The sequence below is a fragment of the Entelurus aequoreus genome, linkage group LG04, assembly GCF_033978785.1.
Source record: "Entelurus aequoreus isolate RoL-2023_Sb linkage group LG04, RoL_Eaeq_v1.1, whole genome shotgun sequence".
In the NCBI taxonomy this organism is placed as follows: domain Eukaryota; kingdom Metazoa; phylum Chordata; class Actinopteri; order Syngnathiformes; family Syngnathidae; genus Entelurus; species Entelurus aequoreus.
In genome coordinates this window covers 66,810,880-66,832,055 of record NC_084734.1, presented here as the reverse complement: position 1 = coordinate 66,832,055, position 21,176 = coordinate 66,810,880, and the positions used below count along the sequence as shown (strand labels likewise).

The 21,176-nt window shown below is 39.9% G+C and overlaps 1 protein-coding gene across 1 annotated transcript in view; it reads left to right on the top strand.

Annotated features, from left to right (window-relative positions):
* Positions 1–21,176, top strand: part of si:ch211-26b3.4 (connector enhancer of kinase suppressor of ras 2) — a 155,746-nt gene that overhangs the window by 30,756 nt on the left and 103,814 nt on the right. The window contains exon 2 of the mRNA XM_062045522.1: positions 11,643–11,806. Coding sequence (XP_061901506.1) covers positions 11,643–11,806 — 164 coding nt within the window. The remainder of the gene's footprint in view (positions 1–11,642; positions 11,807–21,176) is intronic.

Here is a 21,176-nt window from a genome sequence, read left to right as displayed (position 1 = left end):
GCAACCTATTGGAAATTCAATTCAAAATTAGAGCTAAAATCGTATTATTTTGAACAAGATACAGAAATCATTGGTCTGTGAGACAAACTTTCTATTTTCTATTATATTTTTCTAATACTTTTTATTATCTGTAAAATATTTTGAGACAAATTTTAGTAAAGTACCACTGAATTTAATGCTCGTTTAAAATGTTTGAATGGCAGCTTGACATCAGTTTCTGAAGGGATGGACCTTTCACATTTGAACAGACACGATACCAATATCCAGTACTGTACCCATGAATCAGCGATACATTTTTTTATACTTTTATGTGTGTCTGGAATAGGGCTGCAACTAACGACTATTTTGATAGTCAACTCGTCATTGACTATCTTAACGTTGTTTGTCGACTAATCGGACTATGAAGCGTACTCATGTTCAGTGGCTCTAAATTATCCATTGACTTCTTAAGTCAGTTTGGGATGTTTTTAGGACTGTGCTTATGAACAACTAATACGACTAAATCATTCATAAATATTTATTTATATTGTAACTAGGCTGTCAGAAAAATAATACAACTATGAAACTTTTGTCATTTTATGGTTATGGTTAGAGTTTATTTTGAATATGCAATCAACATACCAAAGACTATAAAAATGGGACCCATTACCTCCCTGCTTGGCACTCAGCATCAAGGGTTGGAATTGGGGGTTAAATCACCAAAAATGATTCCCGGGCGCGGCACTGCTGCTGCCCACTGCTCCCCTCACCTCCCAGGGGGTGAACAAGGGGATGGGTCAAATGCAGAGGACAAATTTCACCACACCTAGTGTGTGTGTGACAGTCATTGGTACTTTAACTTTAACTTAACTTTAATTACAACATCATACATCACAATTTCCAGTTCCTCATTCTAATCTGTTCGAAAAGGAGTAAGAAGAAGCACATCTTATTTAATCCTACCCTTTTCCATTACATAACAATTGCTAACACTTTTGTTCACTTCCTGTTCTCAATTTATTCACAATATACAATACACAATATAAAAAAAAACAACTATATAATATTACATATTGAAGTAAGTTGTATTTCATATAGTGAGATGAATAAGATTATTATTAAGTTCGGAATGTTTATTATGGTTCATGAACAGTTTCTTAAAGTGGATCATATTAGTAAATTGTTTCATTTCTTTACTTAATCCATTCCATAATTGAATTCCACATACTGATATACTGAAGGTTTTAAGTGTTGTACGTGCGTACACATGTTTTAAATTCAATTTTTCTCTGAGGTTATATGTCTCTTCTTTTGTTAAAAATAATTGCTGCACGTTCCTGGGTATGAGGTTTTAGTTTGCTTTGTGCATAATTTTAGCGGGATTTCAATATTTTCGATTCAATAAATAAAGGGTTTTAATGTTTTCTATTTCCAATATAGTGACTGAAGTGTACTTCCGTAGTTATTTTCCATATTTCTGCACAATAACTCAGATATGGTAACACTAGTGAGCAGTAGAATATGAAGTGATTTTTGGTCCAATATATATTTTGATTTATTCATTATTGATGTGATTCTTGCCACCTTATGTTGTATATTTTTTGTATGAGCTTTCCAGTTCATTTTATCATCAATCATTTGGTTTAATTTACTCTTTCAATGTATTCTCCTTTTATTTGTATTTGTGTATGACTTTTTCTTCTACTGTTACCAAATAGCATTATTTTACTTTTGTTGAGGTTTAAGGATAGTCTGCTTTTGTCAAACCATTTATAGCAATTATAGCTATATAATTTATTCTGTTCTCATTTGTATTAGCTTCTGTGTGTTCTCTAATGAACAAAAACCAGTCTTGTCATCAGCAAATAATACTAACTTTAAGTTTTTTTTAACTTTACCGATGTCATTTATATGAAGATTGAATAGTTTTGGTCCGAGTATTGATCCCTGGGGTACGCCACACAATATATTTAGTGTTGTAGATGTGTGTTCACTGAGCTTCACGTATTGCTTCCTGTTTGTTAAGTAGCTTCTTATCCAGTATAAGACCAACCCTCTGATGCCACATCGTTCTAATTTTTTAAATTAAAATATTGTGATTAATTGTGTCAAATACTTTAGTTAGATCCATAAACACTGCCGTTGCACATTGTTTACAATCTATTGCATTGGTAATTTCCTCTATTATTACTTGTAGCGTTATTCCACTATTTTATTTAAAGACAAACTTGCAATAAGAAACATATGTTTAAAGAGTTTGTGTTAAAATAAAGCCAATAATGCAATGTTTTGTGGTCCCCTTTATTTAGAAAAGTACCAAAAAGTACCGAAAAGTATCAAAATAATTTTGGTATCGGGACAACTCTAATGTAGTGTAATAACAATATTTATTATAAATTATATTTTAAGCATTACCGTAACTTCTTTCCTTGGTGCATTGATTGATAGCAGTAGCTACTTCAAAAACAGCATAACCAGCACGTTTTGTGTTTGCCACCACTACAATTTGGCAGACTTTGTAAGAGCCTTGTAACGTTATCATGTCGCACTATTGCTAGCACTTTCTTTCTGTCTTCCTAGCGATGTTGTCAGGTCTTATCGACTGCTTCAGTCGTTCCAGATTTTTAGCGTGGCGGTGGCATTTCAAAGATAACCAACTTCTCGACTTGGTGCCATAGCCTTCTACTATACAGATGTATGATCTGTAATCTAGCATTACTTTTTATGGACTCAATGGCGATTCCTCAGCCATTGGAGCAGTATGACCATGGCTGTCGGTGTTAGTTTTTATGATAATAATGTTGCTATAGCTTGGTTAGTATGCAGGTCACAGCATGTGAACGGAGGTTTATTGCGGGTTTTGGGATTCTTTTTAGAGGGCTTTATCGGTGGAATAGATGACTCTCCATTACCTGCATTGTTAGCCGCCTCACGCTAGCAGTTTTTCACTATTTAGCATGCACAGAGAAGAAAAAGACATGCGTGTCTCTGCCTTACATAAGGATTGTGAATGATAAATGGCAACATTTACCAAAAAAGTGCAATTTAACTTTAATACTTTGCCTTTACAGTTATTGAAGGTTTATTAATGGACATAGTTTGACACTAGAATATACATTTTTCTTTTTGTTATATTCTAAACCTTAACTGCACAATTTTAACTTTTTTTCTTATTTTATTCAGTTCTACTCAACCATTTTCTACAGGTTATTGCTATATAGTTTGGTTTAAACTTTCTAGGAAAGAACTGATCATGTTCACAACAGTTTGGAAATATACTGCTATTTTGAGAAAAATAAATACAAAAATATTGAACACTTACATGTCAGATAGCTCCGTAACCAGTCACACAAGTAAATCATTTAAATCAGGAGAATTATTCAGTGTGATTCATTATGCTACGTTTACTGATGAAATTGATTTAGTTCTGATAAAAGTGCTGCTAAGGTGATGCTTCCATTCTTTATTTTTCAAGCTTGCAGTAAGCCTGTAGCTGCTGTCCTGTGCTCGACAAATTAATTTTAAGATTGACACAATAGATCTGTGAGGATACATGCCTCCAATACAGTAATACCTCAACTTAGTAGCTTAATTGGTACTGTGACGAAGCTCTCAACGCAAAACACCCTCAAACAATCTCAAATCAACATCTCCCATTGATATGAATTAAAATAAATTGAAATGGTCCTTACCTTCCCCCAAAACAGCACAATTGTAATATGTAACTTGCCTTTTAAAAATAAAAACTAACTATTAGATAAAAAAAAGTGTACAAAAACAAATATAGTTACAGTCTGGCAAGGTTGCTTGCAACATGACCCCAATATGCAGAGGCGGAAGGCAAAGTGCAGGTAAATCTAACAAGTATGTAAGAGACAAAATTAGGTGTTTGAGGAGCAGTGTGTGTTGGTTTGTCTTTTGTTTTCAGAAGCTGTAGGTCACATGGGTATAGGTGGGTGTGTGCATAATTGGGCATTTAGGGAGAGCACATACACCTGTTAGTGAGGCTAGATTTGGCTATTATATTTGATCTTGTTTATCACTTCCGTTATCATCTTATTTTGTGAAACCTTATTAAACCCACGTCAAATTCACTCCGGTATGTCAAAAGCGTGTCATTCAACAAATGAAGACCGATTCTTATCCCTCCCGCGGCCACCAGGAAATGTGGCCGCCACAAAGTACAACTGAGAAAAACAAAAGGTATAGGGCACAGAGATGATACAACACCGTCCTACTGACGAGGCTGGTTTAGGAGGCTTCCTAATTAGCAACCAGGGACAGGTGTTTCCTGATAACCAATTAGAGTCAGGTGAGGGAGCCAGTGCTCAAACCAGAGGAGTGGCGTAGCAAACAGGAAGTTGAAACAAAAATAAGAGCGCTTGGCAGCACATATTACAGAAACAACAACAAACGTCCAACACAGTTATGAAGGCTCATGACATAATAGAATGTAGTAGAAACAACTATAGTAGTTTTTGAAGGAATTTTGTAATTATAATGTGAAGCAACTCCCTTGGAGTGTGGACTTCAACGGTATCTCCTTTCAGATGCTTCTCGGTCTCTTGCACCATCAGCAGCTTTTTCATATTTTAATGGATACATGTTCGTAGTTTAGATTACTATTGGTTATTTTAGCATTCTTGGCTGGTGTTAGACTCATTCTTTTTCAGTTTGGTGCAGACTAGCATGTGATTGCCTCAAATTGCTCTGCCAAGATGATGACACGCTCAGTCATGTCTTTGATGATTTGTTTTTTTAATTCAGTGAATATCATCCGCTTTTTCTTCTCAGCACTGTCTTTCACACTCACTTTGCGCTCTCCCATGCTGGGACCGATCATTAGCTATAAGCCGGGGGGGTCCAAAGTGCGGCCCGGGGGCCATTTGCGGCCCGCAGCTAATTGTTTACCGGCCCGCCACACATTCTGGAAATACTATTGTAAAAATAAAAAAGAACATTAAAAAAAGTAGAATGAGGTGAAATCTAACGAGAAAAAGTTGCAATATTGACACAAAAGCTGCCATGCAGGCTGTTTTTCTTTCTTTTGTCTTTCTTCATTATTCTTTTTTTGCCATTGCTCAAAAAAAAAAAAAATCAAAAAAAAATCCATCTTATAATGAATTATTTTCAGGGCTCAAATTACTTCAAATATTTCACCTTAAAATGTTTTATGTGGTAAATATTGCATATATTGTGTAGTAGCCATATAAAAACATCAAAGTTTTCTTTGACCAAAGCGCATAAAACAAACAAAATAATAGTTCCAGCATAAAATCGACAGATATATCTGAAGTTGATCTCGTAACTTAAGTGTTGAAAGTAAAAAAAAAAACTAATTAAAATGTATCACTTTATGAGTGGGGCACCTTTTGGATCCCAAATATATTTAGTGATTTTTTATTTATCTTTTCACTGTGATTACTCAAAAATATGAAATAATTAAAATCAATGGTGTCCTGCATTATTGATCTTTTAGGGCTCTAATTACTAAATACTGCATATTTCAGTTTTACTATAAAAAAAACTAAGTTGTTTTTGACAGAAACGCCATAAAACATGTTTTTTAATTTGTATTACTTTATATCAACTTGAAGTTGATTTAGAGATTTACTGTAAGCGCTAAATAATTTAAAGAAAATAATAATCTGACTTATTTTTAACATTTTAATGACTGAGACCCTTTATGGTCCCCAGGACCCCTAAAGGTAAAATAAATAAAAAATGAATATATTTTGTTATGGTTTGAAAATGAAAAATATCAAAATGGCCCCCACATGCTTTAATTTTTCCGTGTGCGGCCCTCAGTGGAAAAAGTTTGGACACCCCTGCTATAAGCTAATGCTCGTGAGTAAGACCAGATGTTTTGGTGGGATCTTACAGGGTTCATTCACTGTGGCATTTGCTACCCCAACTAATGGCGGGGATGCTTTTAACTCAATTTTTCGCTTGAAAATTAAAGCATAACAATCATCAGAGAGACAGCTGCAAAACACTCTGCTGTATTGCCAACAAAAACTGAGCAACTGAAATGGTTTGCCAACTTAGTTCATACCTTTTATTTTGCAAAAACCCTAGATGAAGACTGCGCCATTTTGTTCCTGCATTTTGAGAAAAATAATTATTGAGAGTTATTAGCAGGGCCAACATAATGTGCCAGGGGCATGGCTACTGTAGACTTAATACACAAAACATAGATTACTATTGTTTATGATCCTCCATGAGAAAATACTGTACTTGATTTTTCTGTTTGTGTTAAACAAAAATGAGCGACAACCAATGAAATGCTTTCCACTTGCTGAGCAACAGTGTATCGAGTGATGTGTTGGATTTCAAATTGTTCTGTCACGCTGTATGTAACCAGAGTCAGTTTGTTTGTCGCTCAAAACAACACTTGGCTTATATTTTTCCTCCTGTCTCCTATGACATACCGAGAGCAAGATGCCTCTCACTTATTCTTTGCTATTAGAGAGAGTGTGTGTGTGTGTGTGTGTGTGTGTGTGTGTGTGTGTGTGTGTGTGTGTGTGTGTTCTTGTATTTATACCCTTCTTGAGACATCAACAAGGAAAAGTACCTTCCATATGAGAATGAAATCATGGTCCCAATACGGAAAACCATTGCATCTAATAGAGAATGTCTCATTTGCACCCCTGGTGGTGAAATCTATCAAAATTAGGGTGGTCCCAATCCCAAAATGTAGAGATTTTTCAAATTGACTGTGTGTCAGTTTTAAAAGTGCTGCCCCTCTGGTCAACATATTAAATAACAAGTGTGTGCAAAAATTTGAAGTGCTCCCCCTCTGGCCAACATATGTAATGACAAGTGTTTGTAAGGAATTGAAATGCACCCCTTTTGGCCAAAATGTATTTTAAAAAAAATAAATAAATAGGTATATAGAGACATACTGTAATAACTTGAAGTAAATAATGAAGATTAAAAACCAAACAAAATATTCAAAAAACTAAAATCTTAACTTTTTTTTAATATTTGCATAGTATGTATTAGGGCTGTGAATCTTTGGGTGTCCCACAATTCGATTCAATACCGATTCTTGGGGACACAATTCGATTCAAAATAGATTGTTTTTCAATTCAACACGATTCTCGATTCAAAAACGTTTTTTTCCCGATTCAAAAGGATTCTCTATTCATTCAATACATAGTATTTCAGCAGGATCTACCCCAGTCTGCTGACATGCAAGCAGAGTAGTAGATTTTTGTAAAAAACTTTTATAATTGTAAAGGACAATGTTTTATCAACTGATTGCAATAATGTAAATTTGTTTTAGCTATTAAATGAACCAAAAATATGACTTATTTTATCTTTGTGAAAATATTGGACACAGTGTGTTGTCAAGCTTATGAGATGTGATGCAAGTGTAAGCCACTGTGACACTATTGTTCTTTTTTTAAATTTTTTATAAATGTCTAATGATAATGTCAATGAGGGATTTTTAATCACAGCTATGTTAAAATTGTAACTAATATTGATACTGTTGTTGATAATATTCATTTTTGTTTCACTACTTTGGGTTTGTTCTGTGTCGTGTTTGTGTCTCCTCTCAATTGCTCTGTTTATTTCAGTTCTGAGTGTCGCTGGGTCGGTTTGGTTTTGGATTGCATTGATATGGTATTTCTGTGTATTGTTTTGTTGGATTGATTAATAAAAAATAAAACAAATAAAAAATAAAAATAGTTTTAAATAATAAAAAATAAATCGATTTTTTAAAAATGAGAATCGATTCTGAATCGCACAACGTGAGAATCACGATTCGAATTCGAATCGATTTTTTTCCCACACCCTTAGTATGTATATATTATTAATGTTGTAAATACAAATCTTTATATTTCTAGAAAGGGTGGTCCCTAAGAGGTAAGCATTTTTTGGATGTCTCAAGAAGGTAAGACATACAAGAATGTGTGTGTGTGTGTGTGTGTGTGTGTGTGTGTGTGTGTGTGTGCGCGTGTGTGTGTGTGTGTGTGTGTGGTGACCGTGTTAAGGTGCTACCACACTGTCTGCTCTCCGTCAGCCTCGCTTCCCTCGGGCATCAGTGTTTTCCTCACGGCTCCACTCGGCTCTATCAACATGCCTCCACAGAAGCGCCAAACCCCGAATAACACCAGCATTTGTAATTGTTTTGTGTGCGTGATTGTGTTTGAAGCAAACATTCTCCGGCAGGCGCTGTTGTGCTCCTTCCCCGATGGGTTTTTCCTCATGCTTTGCTGCGTTGTGGTTGCGTTTTCTAACTGTGGAATGGAATGGTGTGCAATTTGCTGAGTTTGTTGATTTAAAAGGCTCTTAATTCATCAATAGCATCCCAGACCTGTCACATCTCTCTACAAGGCATGCTAGGCGGCCACAGTTTACAGCAAAAAAAAAAAACCCTCAAAAGCCAATATGTAACTCACATCCCTTGAGATATATTTAAAAACACAGTTTTAATTGGTTGGAATAATATTACACTGTGCAAACACAGGGTGCAAAAATGTAGGTATTACATGAACATGGTGCTCTATGCCTAGTGTGTAGTCAAGAGAAACAAGAAAACACTAGAAATAACAGTGTCAAAGACGGATGGATAAATGTGGTTATGTTGTTATCCATTAATTAAAAACAGCCAGTAACACTGTTTGTTACACTAATACACTTTTAGAGCCATTGAAAACTAGATGTTGCCAACCTATGTCTATGGGCATGAACTCATGAAGTCTTCTCGGCTGAGAGGTGAAATGTCTTCTATAACTCTCATAGGTGAACTCTCATAGGCACTGATTTTATAGTTTAGCACCTCTCTGTGTGCAATGTTTTACTTTCCACCCACAGTCTGAATGCTTCTGTATATATGTATATAGTATAATATTTCATATTTAAACAACACATTCAGAACATTCATTCTCATGACTGGACTGCTCCTTACCTCTTTTTGCACTATTTTTATTTTCTTTCCTTCCCATGTTTTGCATATTTGTAGACTGTCACACTGATACTGGAGTTGTTTTTAATCTCATTGTACCTGTGTATAGTGACAATAAAAGGCATTCTATTCTATTCCATAAATGTCTGGACACCAAATCAGGTTTTTTTGCCCCTAAGTGACACGGATCGAACATGTCACGCTCCAAAGTGCTTCAAATCTGATCTTTTTCTATCAGATTTGGGCCACTTCAGGAGGTAGTCCAAATTCGATTGGAATCTGATCTTTTCGAATTTGACTGCAGTCTGAAAGGCAATGCGACCTGTTTGGGACATTTACGTCATCTTTGGGCGAGCTACGTAATTCGTGTGCGCAGCACGATCATTTTCAGCAGTTGCTTTCCATCATGTCCTCTACACCAGTGTTTTTCAACCTTTTTTGAGCCAAGGCACATTTTTTTCATTGAAAAAATCCAGAGTCACACTACCAGCAGAAATCATTAAAAAATGAAACTCGGTAAACAATAAAAAGTCGTTGTCGCAATTGTTGGATATGAATTTAAACCATAACCAACCATGCATCTCTATAGCTATTGTCTCAAAGTAGGTGTACTGTCACGACCTGTCACATCATGCCGTGACTTATTTTGAGTTTTTTGCTGAGTGTAGTGTTTTAGTTCTTGTCTTGCGCTCCTATTTTGGTGGCTTTTCCTGTTTTGTTGGTATTTTCCTGTTGCAGTTTCATGTCTTCCTTTGAGCGCTATTCCCCACACCTGCTTTGTTTTAGCAATCAAGAACATTTAAGATGTTGCTATCTTTTTTTGTGTGGACATTGTTGTTTGCCATGTCATGTTCGGATGTACTTTGCGGACGCCATCTCTGCTCCACACGCTGTAAGTCTTTGCTGTCGTCCAGCATTCTGTTTTTGTTTACTTTGTAGCCAGTTCAGTTTTAGTTTCGTTCTGCATAGCCATCCCTATGCTTCAATGCATTTTCTTAGGGCCACTCACCTTTTGATTATTTTTGGTTTAAGCATTAGATACCTTTTTACCTGCACACTGCCTCCCGCTGTCGCCTGCATATTGTGATCACGACAAACCATCATTGTCTCACACAATGTGTTCCCGACATCTACAAAGAAATTAGCTACCTGTTGCCACCTACTGATATGGAAGAGAATAACATTGTTACTCTGCTGAGCTCTAGATAACACCGACACTCAACAACGGCACATTATTTGCGGATTATAATTACCGGTTTGCAAAAAATATTTTTAACCCAAATAGGTGAAACTACAAAATATCCCACGGCACACCAGACTGTATTTTACAGTGGTTGAAAAACACTGCTCTACATAGCCACCGCACAGACTCACACTGAACTGTGGCGTCCATGTTTTCTTGTTTAGTAACAGCTTCCTCATTTACGGAATCCGGTGTTCTGTCGAAATGATCCACTTTGTCGAAAAAAGCTACCAGGGGTGTCTATTGATTTACGCTGCTGCCACATCAAAACATGATACCTTAAATTACCAAAACGCTGATTTAGATATCAAATAAAATATATAATAAAATAATCACTTACTTGTAACGCCAGTGCACATGGACACAATTAATTGTAACATAAGTCCAACCGGAATAAAAACACTTTATGTAAACTGTATTCTGGCCTGATCAAACACATTTGGATCAACATTTCCTTCCAATCAAGACGGGTGGTTTATGCCGATATCCTCAGAATGAAGCGAGTCTTGCTGCTGTCTCCCCTCATTCAACATGTACAGAATGACATGTTGAATGTATACTGTTGAGTTTGTTGCTCTTAAACCGAGTTTAGCAAAAACAAAAGTATGGTCTGGGGTGTCATGTGTCGATGTAACAATAAAAGGAGGGATCCAGTTGTCGGCTCAACGAGCTATTTTTTTCACGACATTACAGCAAACTGCTAGTTTCAGGCACGTACACAGAATGTCATAACATAAAGACACGCGGCAATTTGTACATATCACAACATGGAGGGTACATAACAGCTCCATTTCAAAAAGAGAGGTAAAACAAAAGTAGCGAACAAAAGGAGAAATTAATAAATAACGTTACATTGAACAAGCAGATATAAACAGTCATGTCTATTTACAGTGGAAGTCACTGCTTCTTCTTCTTCTACATCCGTTTACAGTATGTGCTGCGCATGTCAAAATAAAGTATTCAAATTTAAGGTGCAATGCATGAAATGCACGCCAAAATCGGATAATTTTTTCCAAAGTCCATGTGCACCGTAACATTCTAATCTGAATTATGATCAGATTAAATCAATTTTGCCCATGTACACGTGACGTGGCTAGTGATAAGTCCACTCTTCACCTACAAGACAGATCAACTTTTGAATAACTTCCTTTGTTTTCACTTTATCATCAAACTGCTCGTGCAAGTGACATTGCGGCCACATTCGGGTCTGTGCGCGTTTATACTGGACTCCGATTAAGATCACATTTTACTTGCAGTGCAAACAGTCGGCTGGAAACAATCAGGTTTTGAAAAAAATGTGATTTTGGTCACTTTGGCCTGCAATGTAAACATATTCTAAGAGAAACTGAACAGTCCAGGTGCGATTGAGTTAATATCCTGAGGAATACAATGACCTTGATGAATGTGAACATTCATAGACATTTTAGAGCAATACAACAACAATGGCTGTGGCTGCAATGAAATATGGATGCAGTCTGATCAGAATCTTCTCTTACATTCCCTCAGGTCTGGATGACTGTCTTCAGCAGTATGTGAAGAGTTTTGAGCGGGAGCTGATGGGTGGAGAGCAGCTTCTGCACATCACCCATCAGGAGCTGGAGGAGTTGGGGGTCACCAGGATAGGACATCAGGAGCTCATTCTGGAAGCTGTTGACCTTCTCTGTGCACTGGTCAGTCACTCTTTCCTCATCATCATGTTTGTCTTTTGTGCATCACCGGTATCTTTCTGCAGTAGCATCATAACAAACAAACACACCTCCAGGTGACCACAATCTGGCGTGTTGGTCAACTTCAGGGGCATGTAAAGTTGTCCGTCATCAGCATAACAGCGTATGATGTCACTGAGCTGCAGCATGTAGATATTGAAGAGTGCAGGACCAAGAACCAAACCCTGTGGATTTCCGCATGTTACCTTAACATACTCCGAGGTCATGTTGTTATGGGAGTAAGATAGTGTCAGTAAGATAGGATTTAAACCAAGAAAAGGCTAAATCTGACATACCAATACGTGTTTTGATACGTGGTAATAGAATGTTATGATCGACAGTATCGAAAGCAGCACTGAGAACATGGATGACGCATCAGCATCCATAGGTAGCAATAGATCATCAGTCACTTTTGAGAGGATTGTCTCAGTTGAGTGATTTGCCCTGAAACCAGACTGAAAAGGTTCACAGAGATTGTTTGACGCTAAGTATTCATTTAGCTGCTATGCAACAACTTTTTTGAAGGCTTTTCGAGATAAATGGAAGGGGGGACACTAGGGGGTAGTTTACCAGGAGGTCAGAATCGAGGTTAGGTATTTTGAGCAGAGGATGAATAACCACTGTTTTGAATGCTGGTGGAACAGTACCAGAGAAACGTGAACATGAATAGGATATGTTGATAAACAGCTGCACTTGGGTTAAAGTAGTTTTTTTTGTAAACATTATTTTTTAGAAAACGTTGGACTAGTTGCAACATAATGTTTAATGCGGCACTAATGTTGTGGTAATTTAAGCAATAAACAACATCAGGGGATTTCACAAACACTTTTATTACTTGCGTCTTTTAAGACTATTGGCTATCTAGGTTTGCTTTTCAAGATAAATACATCTCCTGGGAAAACATGTAAAATTATGGAATTTCTCTATGTCACCATAATTCGCCATCAACTCAATTTTAGACAATTCTATGGACGTTTATGGATTTCATACATTGTATGAAACCCTGAAATAATGATAATTCTAGGCTCCTTCACATAACATATACAGTCGTGGTCAAAAGTTTACATATACTTGGAAAGAACATAATGTCATGACTGTCTTGCGTTTGCAATAATTCCTACAACTCTTATTTTTTTGTGATAGAGTGATTGGAGCACATACATACATTCTTTTATGAATGTATTATGTGTCTACTGAAAATGTGACCAAATCTGTTGGGTCAAAAGTATACATACAGCAATGTTAATATTTGGTTACATGTCCCTTGGCAAGTTTCACTGCAATAAGGCGCTTTGGGTAGCCATCCACAAGCTTTTGGCAAGCTTCTAGCAATCACATGGACAAAGATAAGACCTTCTGGAGGAAAATTCTGTGGTCATATGAGACAAAAATTAAGCTGTTTGGCCACAATACCCAGCAATATGTTTGAAAGAGATAAGGTGAGGCCTTTAATCCCAGGAACACCTAACCTAACGTCAAGCATGGTGGTAGTAGTATTATGCTCTGGGCCTGTTTTGCTGCCAATGGAACTGGTGCTTTACAGAGAGCCCTGAGGTTGGGTCTTGGGCACAGTTGGGTGTTCCAACAGGACAATGACCCCAAACTCACGTCAAAAGTGGTAAAGGAATGGCTAAATCAGGCTAATATTAAGGTTTTAAAATGGCCTTCCCAAAGTCCTGACTTAAACGTGTGGACAATACTGAAGAAACAAGTCCATGTCAGAAAACCAACAAATTTAGCTGAACTGCACCAATTTTGTCAAGAGGAGTGGTCAAAAATTCAACCAGAAGCTTGTGGATGGCTACCAAAAGCGCATTATTGCTGTGAAACTTGCCAAGGGACATGTAACCAAATATTAACATTGCTGTATGTATACTTTTGACCCAGCAGATTTGGTCACATTTTCAGTAGACCCATAATAAATTCATAAAAGAACCAACTGTCATGAATGTTTTTTGTGACCAACAAGTATGTGCTCCAATCACTCTATCACAAAAAAATAAGAGTTGTAGAAATGATTGGAAACTGAAGACAGCCATGACATTATGTTCTTTACGAGTGTATGTAAACTTTTGACCACGACTGTAGATTAGACATTTTTCAAACTGGCTGACATCATTTCTTGCTGGATGTAAAAGAAAGTATTAAAATGCTGCCTCTTCTTCTTTCCTTATATAATAAGTAGGATTGTAACAGTGTCAAATCTCAAGGTACGATATTATTGTTGTTAATGTCCAAAAAACAAGCTTGGTACAAATGACAGAGTCTATACAATGAAGTGTCAGGAATGTTTAGGATAAACACACTTACTGTACTTGAACACAAACATAAATGTTAAAATGTTTTGGTCATATTTTTTACTACAAACAAATATTTTTAAGTGCAAATAATTGTGTAGGAACATCTACTGTTTCAAGCAAATACTTAAAAGAATAACTTACAGTTGATGTCTATAAAGTGACAATGTAAATCGCTCTCCTTGAGCCCACCGAGTGACCTCCGGGTGTTGCGGACGGAGGCTTCTTCGTTGCCGTAGCGAAGCATATCAAATGGAACCGGTAAGACGCCGGGAAAGAAGGACAAACAATGGATTTCCCAACAAAAAATGGAAGTTTTGAAAACTAAGCAGAAAAGATCAATCCATAACATTGCAGGAGGGAGAGAAAGTGGGGAATAGGGATGTGGGGGTGGGTAAACGCTGCAGTGACAAAAAGCCAACTCTTTGCATGCAGGCTGGTGCTTAACCAGTGTTTATAACGATCTACTTGACTAACTGTTTATTTTTACGTTTTATTGTGTCTGCTGATGTAGTTTTGTTGTAGACCAAAAAAGACCAATACCGATATAAAAAAAAGGTTAATACCGATATACGTCCAAATGCCAAATATTGGCGGCCATAAACAGGCAAACCGATAATTGGTTGATCTCTAAAATACTGTATTTTCCGGACCATAGGGCGCACCGGATTATAGGGCACACTGCCGATGAATGGTCTATTTCCGATATTTTTTCATACATAAGGCACACCGGATTTTAGGGGGCATTAAAGAAGTCATATTATTTTATTTTTTTATTAAATGGAAAACACTTCCTTGGGGTCTACATAATATGTAATGGTGGTTCTTTGGTCAAAATATTGCATAGATTATGTTTTACAGATCATCTTCAAGCCGCTTTCTGACAGTCGCTTCACCATGTGTCGTTTTGTGGGCGGTCTTATTTACGTGGCTCACCTTCGGCAGCGTCTTCTCCCCGTCATCTTTGCTGTAGCGGTGTAGCATGCAAGGACAGCAGTGGAAGAAGTGTCAAAAGATGGCGCTAACTGTTTTAATGACATTCAGACTTTACTTAAATCAATAACGGAGCAGCATCTCCTCATCCGCAGGAAATGTATCCCGTGAAAAACCATCCGACCGGAACTCTCTAATAACTAAAGTTCCTTGGGTGATTAATGTTAACTCACTACACCGGTATGTTTTAGCGTTTTCATGGCAGATGTAAGTAAGAACTTTACACTACTTTATATTAGAAATGGCAACAGCGGAGGATGAATGTCCCATAACAAGAAGATAGAGAAAAATAACAAGCTTATTGACTACGGGGTCGCACGGACTACAAAGGCGGACGCGCACAATTTTTCAGGACTTATGCCGATCCCAAATACAGATCAGCAGGTACCAGAAGGTAAGACAAAATTGCGTTTGCATAATATTGCGAAACAAAATGCAGATAATAATTCTTACCTTATACACACACTGTCATGATCCGTGGTCTTCTTGTGTTATTGCTTGTGCACCTTTGAGTTTGTTTGGTCACCATGGTTACTTGATTTCCACCTGCCCTGCACGCGCACCTGTTACTCATCAGAGACTCTATTTAGTTCTGCCTTTTCCGGTCACTCGGTGTGGAGTCATTGTTTTTGCGTCACACCTCTGACTAAGTAAGTTTTTGATTATGCCATGTCCTAGTCCATGCTAAGAAATTAGCTTCATGTGTTTTAGGCACGCTTGCCTTTTTTGTTGTTTTGCCTGCATTTTGGTAGTTTGGATTATTTACGTTTAATAAACCAAAGCCTACCTTCACGCTGTCGTCCGGAGCCGTCTTGTTGCGTTGAGAGAACGAACCGCAGGAAACTGCACCCCCGTTTGTGACAGAATGACTCCACCATGGCAATGTTCTCTCGCACCTGGCCACACGGAGATTGGGACGCGCTGGCGAAAGCGGAAGCCAGCCAGAAAGGCTTCGTTTCGCCATCAGGGTGCGTCATTCCCCCAAACTCCTCCTCCGGACAGCAATACTCCATGGGCAACCCAGTCTTCTTCACCGCCATTGTTTGGTAATCCCATCACACCTTTTGCTAAGCAATTCACCGATTGGGCTGTCAGTCAGCTGGAGACCCGCACGGATGACGTCATCCCGCCCACTGTGGATGACGTCAGAGACGAATATTTTTTTTTAAATTCTTCTGACTCTTTCTGTCAGCAACCTCCTAAAGACTTTAATTCTAAAATTAAACATTATCAGGACATTCTTTTGAAATTTAGATGTCAGCCACAGTCTCCTTCTGAGTGCCAAGCTCCGCCCCCTAGGACTCTAGCCCCGCCCACGTCAGTGACTTTTTCCTCTCATCCTCCCAAAAGACCTCAGGTGGGGGATGGGAAAAGACATTTTGGACAATTTAGAGGGGAGGATTTTGTCCCCCTCCTGACCTCCCGCCACCCACCCGTAAAGACTGTTCCAGACCGCAAGGAGCGCGTCTGGTATCCGCACCTTGAGGGGGGGGGGGGGGGGGGGGGCCGGGAGCTGTGCTGGTGGGGTGGCTCAGCTGCGCCCAACCAGGCAGAAACCTCCATCCCGGCCGCCACCACCAGTCTTTCGGCATGCAGAGCCGCTACCCCCAGCTAGACCACCTCCGCCATGCTCATGGCTAACCTCTGCCCGGGTGGGCCTGCAGACACCACCATCTTGTCCGGTGGGCCTGCAGACGCCACCATCTTGTCCGGTGGGCCTGCAGACGCCACCATCTTGTCCGGTGGGCCTGCAGACGCCACCATCTTTTCCGGTGGGCTTGCAGACGCCACCATCTCCAGTACCTGTTCCTGCACCCCGGCTGGCACCAGTTCCTGCACCCCGGCTGGCACCAGTGCCTGCACCCCGGCTGGCACCAGTGCCTGAACCCCGGCTGGCACCAGTGCCTGCTCCATGCCAGACGCCTGTACCTGCTCCACGCCAGACGCCTGTACCTGCTCCTCGCCAGACGCCTGTACCTGCTCCTCGCCAGACGCCTGTACCTGCTCCTCGCCAGACGCCTGTGCCTGCTCCTCGCCAGATGCCTGTGCCTGCTCCTCGCCAGATGCCTGTGCCTGCTCCTCGCCAGACGCCGGTGCCTGCTCCTCGCCAGACGCCGGTGCCTGCTCCTCGCCAAGCTTCGTCGCCTGCTCCTCGCCAAGCTTCGTCGCCTGCTCCTCGCCAAGCTTCGTCGCCTGCTGCCACGCCTGACTCGCCGCCGGTGCCTGTTACCACGCCTGTCTGATCCACTGCGGCGTCCACGCCTGCGTTGTCCGCTGCTTCCAAGCCTGCCATGACGGCGCCGACGCGCCCACCTCCCCGTCGACCACGCATGTGGCCGCTCCCTAGTCGTCCGCCTCGCCAAGTGCGTCCACCTCCCCGTCGGCCACGAATGTGGCCATTCCCTGGTCACCCGCCTCGCTTGCTGCAGCGGCGTTCCACTCGCCGCCGCCACTTGACTTTGCCTCGGTGGATTCGGGGACACTTGGCCTGGCGACCCACCTCCAAGTCCTCCCTCCGCCCGCCCGTGACTTTTGACCCTGCTTGTTTTTTGTTTTCATTTTCATATGGACATCTGGTATCTGTCCTTGAGGAGGGGGTTCTGTCATGATCCGTGGTCCGGATCATGTTTTTGTGTTTTCTGTTAGTTTTGGACTTCTTGTGTTATTGCTTGTGCACCTTTGAGTTTGTTTGGTCACCATGGTTACTTGATTTTCACCTGCCCTGCACGCGCACCTGTTACTCATCAGAGACTCTATTTAGTTCTGCCTTTTCCGGTCACTCGGTGTGGAGTCATTGTTTTTGCGTCACACCTCTGACTAAGTAAGTTTTTGATTATGCCATGTCCTAGTCCATGCTAAGAAATTAGCTTCATGTGTTTTAGGCACGCTTGCCTTTTTTGTTGTTTTGCCTGCATTTTGGTAGTTTGGATTATTTACGTTTAATAAACCAAAGCCTACCTTCACGCTGTCGTCCGGAGCCGTCTTGTTGCGTTGAGAGAACGAACCGCAGCAAACTGCACCCCCGTTTGGGACACACACACCATAATAATACTCATATGTTGAAGCACAGTACAATCCATCAAGCAGTGCGGCTTCATAGCTTACCAAAGTCGTACTAAAACATTTTGATAGATTTTTGAGCGCCATGTGTAATTTTCTGTATTTTCAATGGAACATATAAAATGTAGGTGTTGTTTACTTGAGTCATATTGCAGTCTACACATATCTCTTGTGTGACTGCCATCTACTGGTCACACTTATCATTACACCATGTACCAAATAAAATAGCTCCGTGGCTGGTAAGCAAAACCAGAATTATTCCGTACATTAGGCGCAACCGGGTTAAAAGACGCTTTAAAGAGTTTTGGGGCGGTGTAGCTCGGTTGGTAGAGCGGCCGTGCTAGCAACTTGATGGTTTCAGGTTCGATCCCTGACTCTGCCATCCTAGTCACTGCTGTTGTGTCCTTGGGCAAGACACTTTACCCACCTGCTCCCAGTGCCACCTACACTGGTTTAAATGTAACTTAGATATTGGGTTTCACTATGTAAAGCGCTTTGAGTCACTAGAGAAAAGCGCTATATAAATATAATTCACTTCACTTCACATTTTAAAAAAAAAAGATTTTAAGTGCGCCTTGTAGTCCGGAAAATACGGTAAATGTTATTTTTTCTGGTTTGTAATTAAACATTGAAGAGTTGTGCTGCCTCATCTGACGTCATGTCACTTTTTACAGTGACATGTAGTGCAGTCATGTGACTGCCAGCCTCCCTTTGATTGGTGAAAGGGAGTCAAACGTCACTAGTGCTTAGTTTGGATCGGTGAAACAGAGTCATGTGACCGTGCTCGCTGAAAGAAGTCTCTGTGACGAGCCAAGGGTGCGTACTTGCAAGCAGTAATCAATCAAATATAAATCAGTGTAACGATTATATCAATAAACGTAGTGATTGGAATGAAACTCAATATAACGGAGTAAAATGTGTGCATTTTTTTTTCACAAAAATACTTGCGTACAAGAAAAACCTTTGTTGTGTTAAAACTGGCAAGTATAAATTGTACAAAACGTGAAAGTAAATGTAACACATTACTACGGCGTGGCGGAGTTGGTAGAGTGGCTGTGCCAGCAATCGGAGTGTTGCTGGTTACTGGGTTTCAATTCCCACCTTCTACCTTCCTAGTCACGTCCGTTGTGTCATTGGGCAAGACACTTCACCCTTTGCCTCTGATGGCTGCTGGTTAGCGCCTTGCATGGCAGCTCCCGCCATCAGTGTGTGAATGTGTGTGTGAATGGGTGAATGTGGAAATACTGTCAAAGCGCTTTGAGTACCTTGAAGGTAGAAAAGCGCTATACAAGTATAACCCATTTATCATTTATTTATCATTACCCACCTCTGCATTCGACCTTGCAGGTGCATTGTATTTAAATGCCTCACCTGAATGTTGAATTATATTTGCTGCATGTGAGTTTTTTTTGCAGTATTTATTTAAATAGGATGGCACTCTAAAAATGATGTCTCTCAATTAACATAATTTTTGAACGGCATTCAGGAACTACTTCAAAATCACAGTTCTACCGCCAAAGTACTGACGTACTTGGTACCAAATATTAAATCTACAAACACAATTATAGCATGTGTCCACAGTGTTTCCTTCCGCCAGTTTTCGATATAGGTAATAACATAGTTAAATTATTTTGGACCTGCTTTGCATGTCCTGACAGCTTGTGCAGTGGCCCTGCATGCGGATTAGAGAATTAATGGGAATTAGGTGCGTCCCCCCAAGAGAGAAAATGAGGAAGAGAGGACATGAGGTGTATGAGGAAGGAGAAATAGAGAGTGTGTGGAGAAAAAATATGCATGGTGCACCTTATCTCTCAGGCACACACAACTGGATTAGCTGTTTGAATGTGTGTGTGTTTGTGTGTGTGTGTGTGTGTGTGTGTGCATGTGTGTGTGGGTGTGTGTGTTGGAAGGGGCGGGTCCTTCATGGTTGTGGCTGATAATCAATCGTTTTCCCATATAAATGTTGCAACATGCGACTGTTTAAACATCCCACAGCAGCAGTCACCGTATGTCCCGGGACAAAAGCCTCTATTCATCCATCACCATCCCATTGACATTAATTGCCTCATACATGTCCTCACCCGTACGCCTCACCTCTAAGTCAACAACGAGCGCCACACAAAAGGGATTGCGAGTATTTGTACACAATCAAGTGTGATTTATTGTCCTCCAAAACATAATCACTTATAACACAAGAAAATTTTTTTCGCTTCCCCGCATCCCCTTTAATGACTCTTTGGTATTCCTCCAAAAGAGAAGGAAAAGGCCATTGTTGAGGATTCAATGCTAAATTGACTCACCTATAATGTGGGAGAAGTCACATTTTCACACCCATTTGAGCAAGTATTGAGGTAACTTTCAGTATCCTCAGTGTATTCTCAAATTAAGAAATAGTCACTGTATTAGTCACGAAAAGAATCACAGTTTCTAGTAATAAAAGTTAAAGTTAAAGTACCAATGATTGTCACACACACACTAGGTGTGGTGAAATTATCCTCTGCATTTGACCAATCACCCTTGATCACCCCCTGGGAGCTGAGGGGAGCAGTGAGCAGGGAATCATTTTGGTGCTTTAACCCCCAATTCCAATCCTTGATGCTGAGTGTCAAGCAGGGAGGTAATGGGTCCCATTTTTATAGTCTTTGGTATGACTCAGCCGGGGTTTGAACACACGACCTACCAATCTCAGGGCGGACACTCGTTAAGCTTTTCAATCTGGCCCGCCGGACTTTCCCAAATACATTTTTTAGATCTTTAAGATGGAAACTGTAGCTGCCATTATGATGTGCAGTGATGTTTTCAAATGACCGTAAGTCCTGAACTATACAAAGTATTTCAATGGCTGTAATCTGCGCTTTTGCATGATTTGCTAGTTAGTATGGTAATCTAAGTCACAGCAGCTCAGACGAGGCGCCAAGCAGTGTGGGTGGGGAGAGTTTCCACAGAGTGTTTCCGGAGCGGCCAGCCTGAAATGCGGGTGTCAA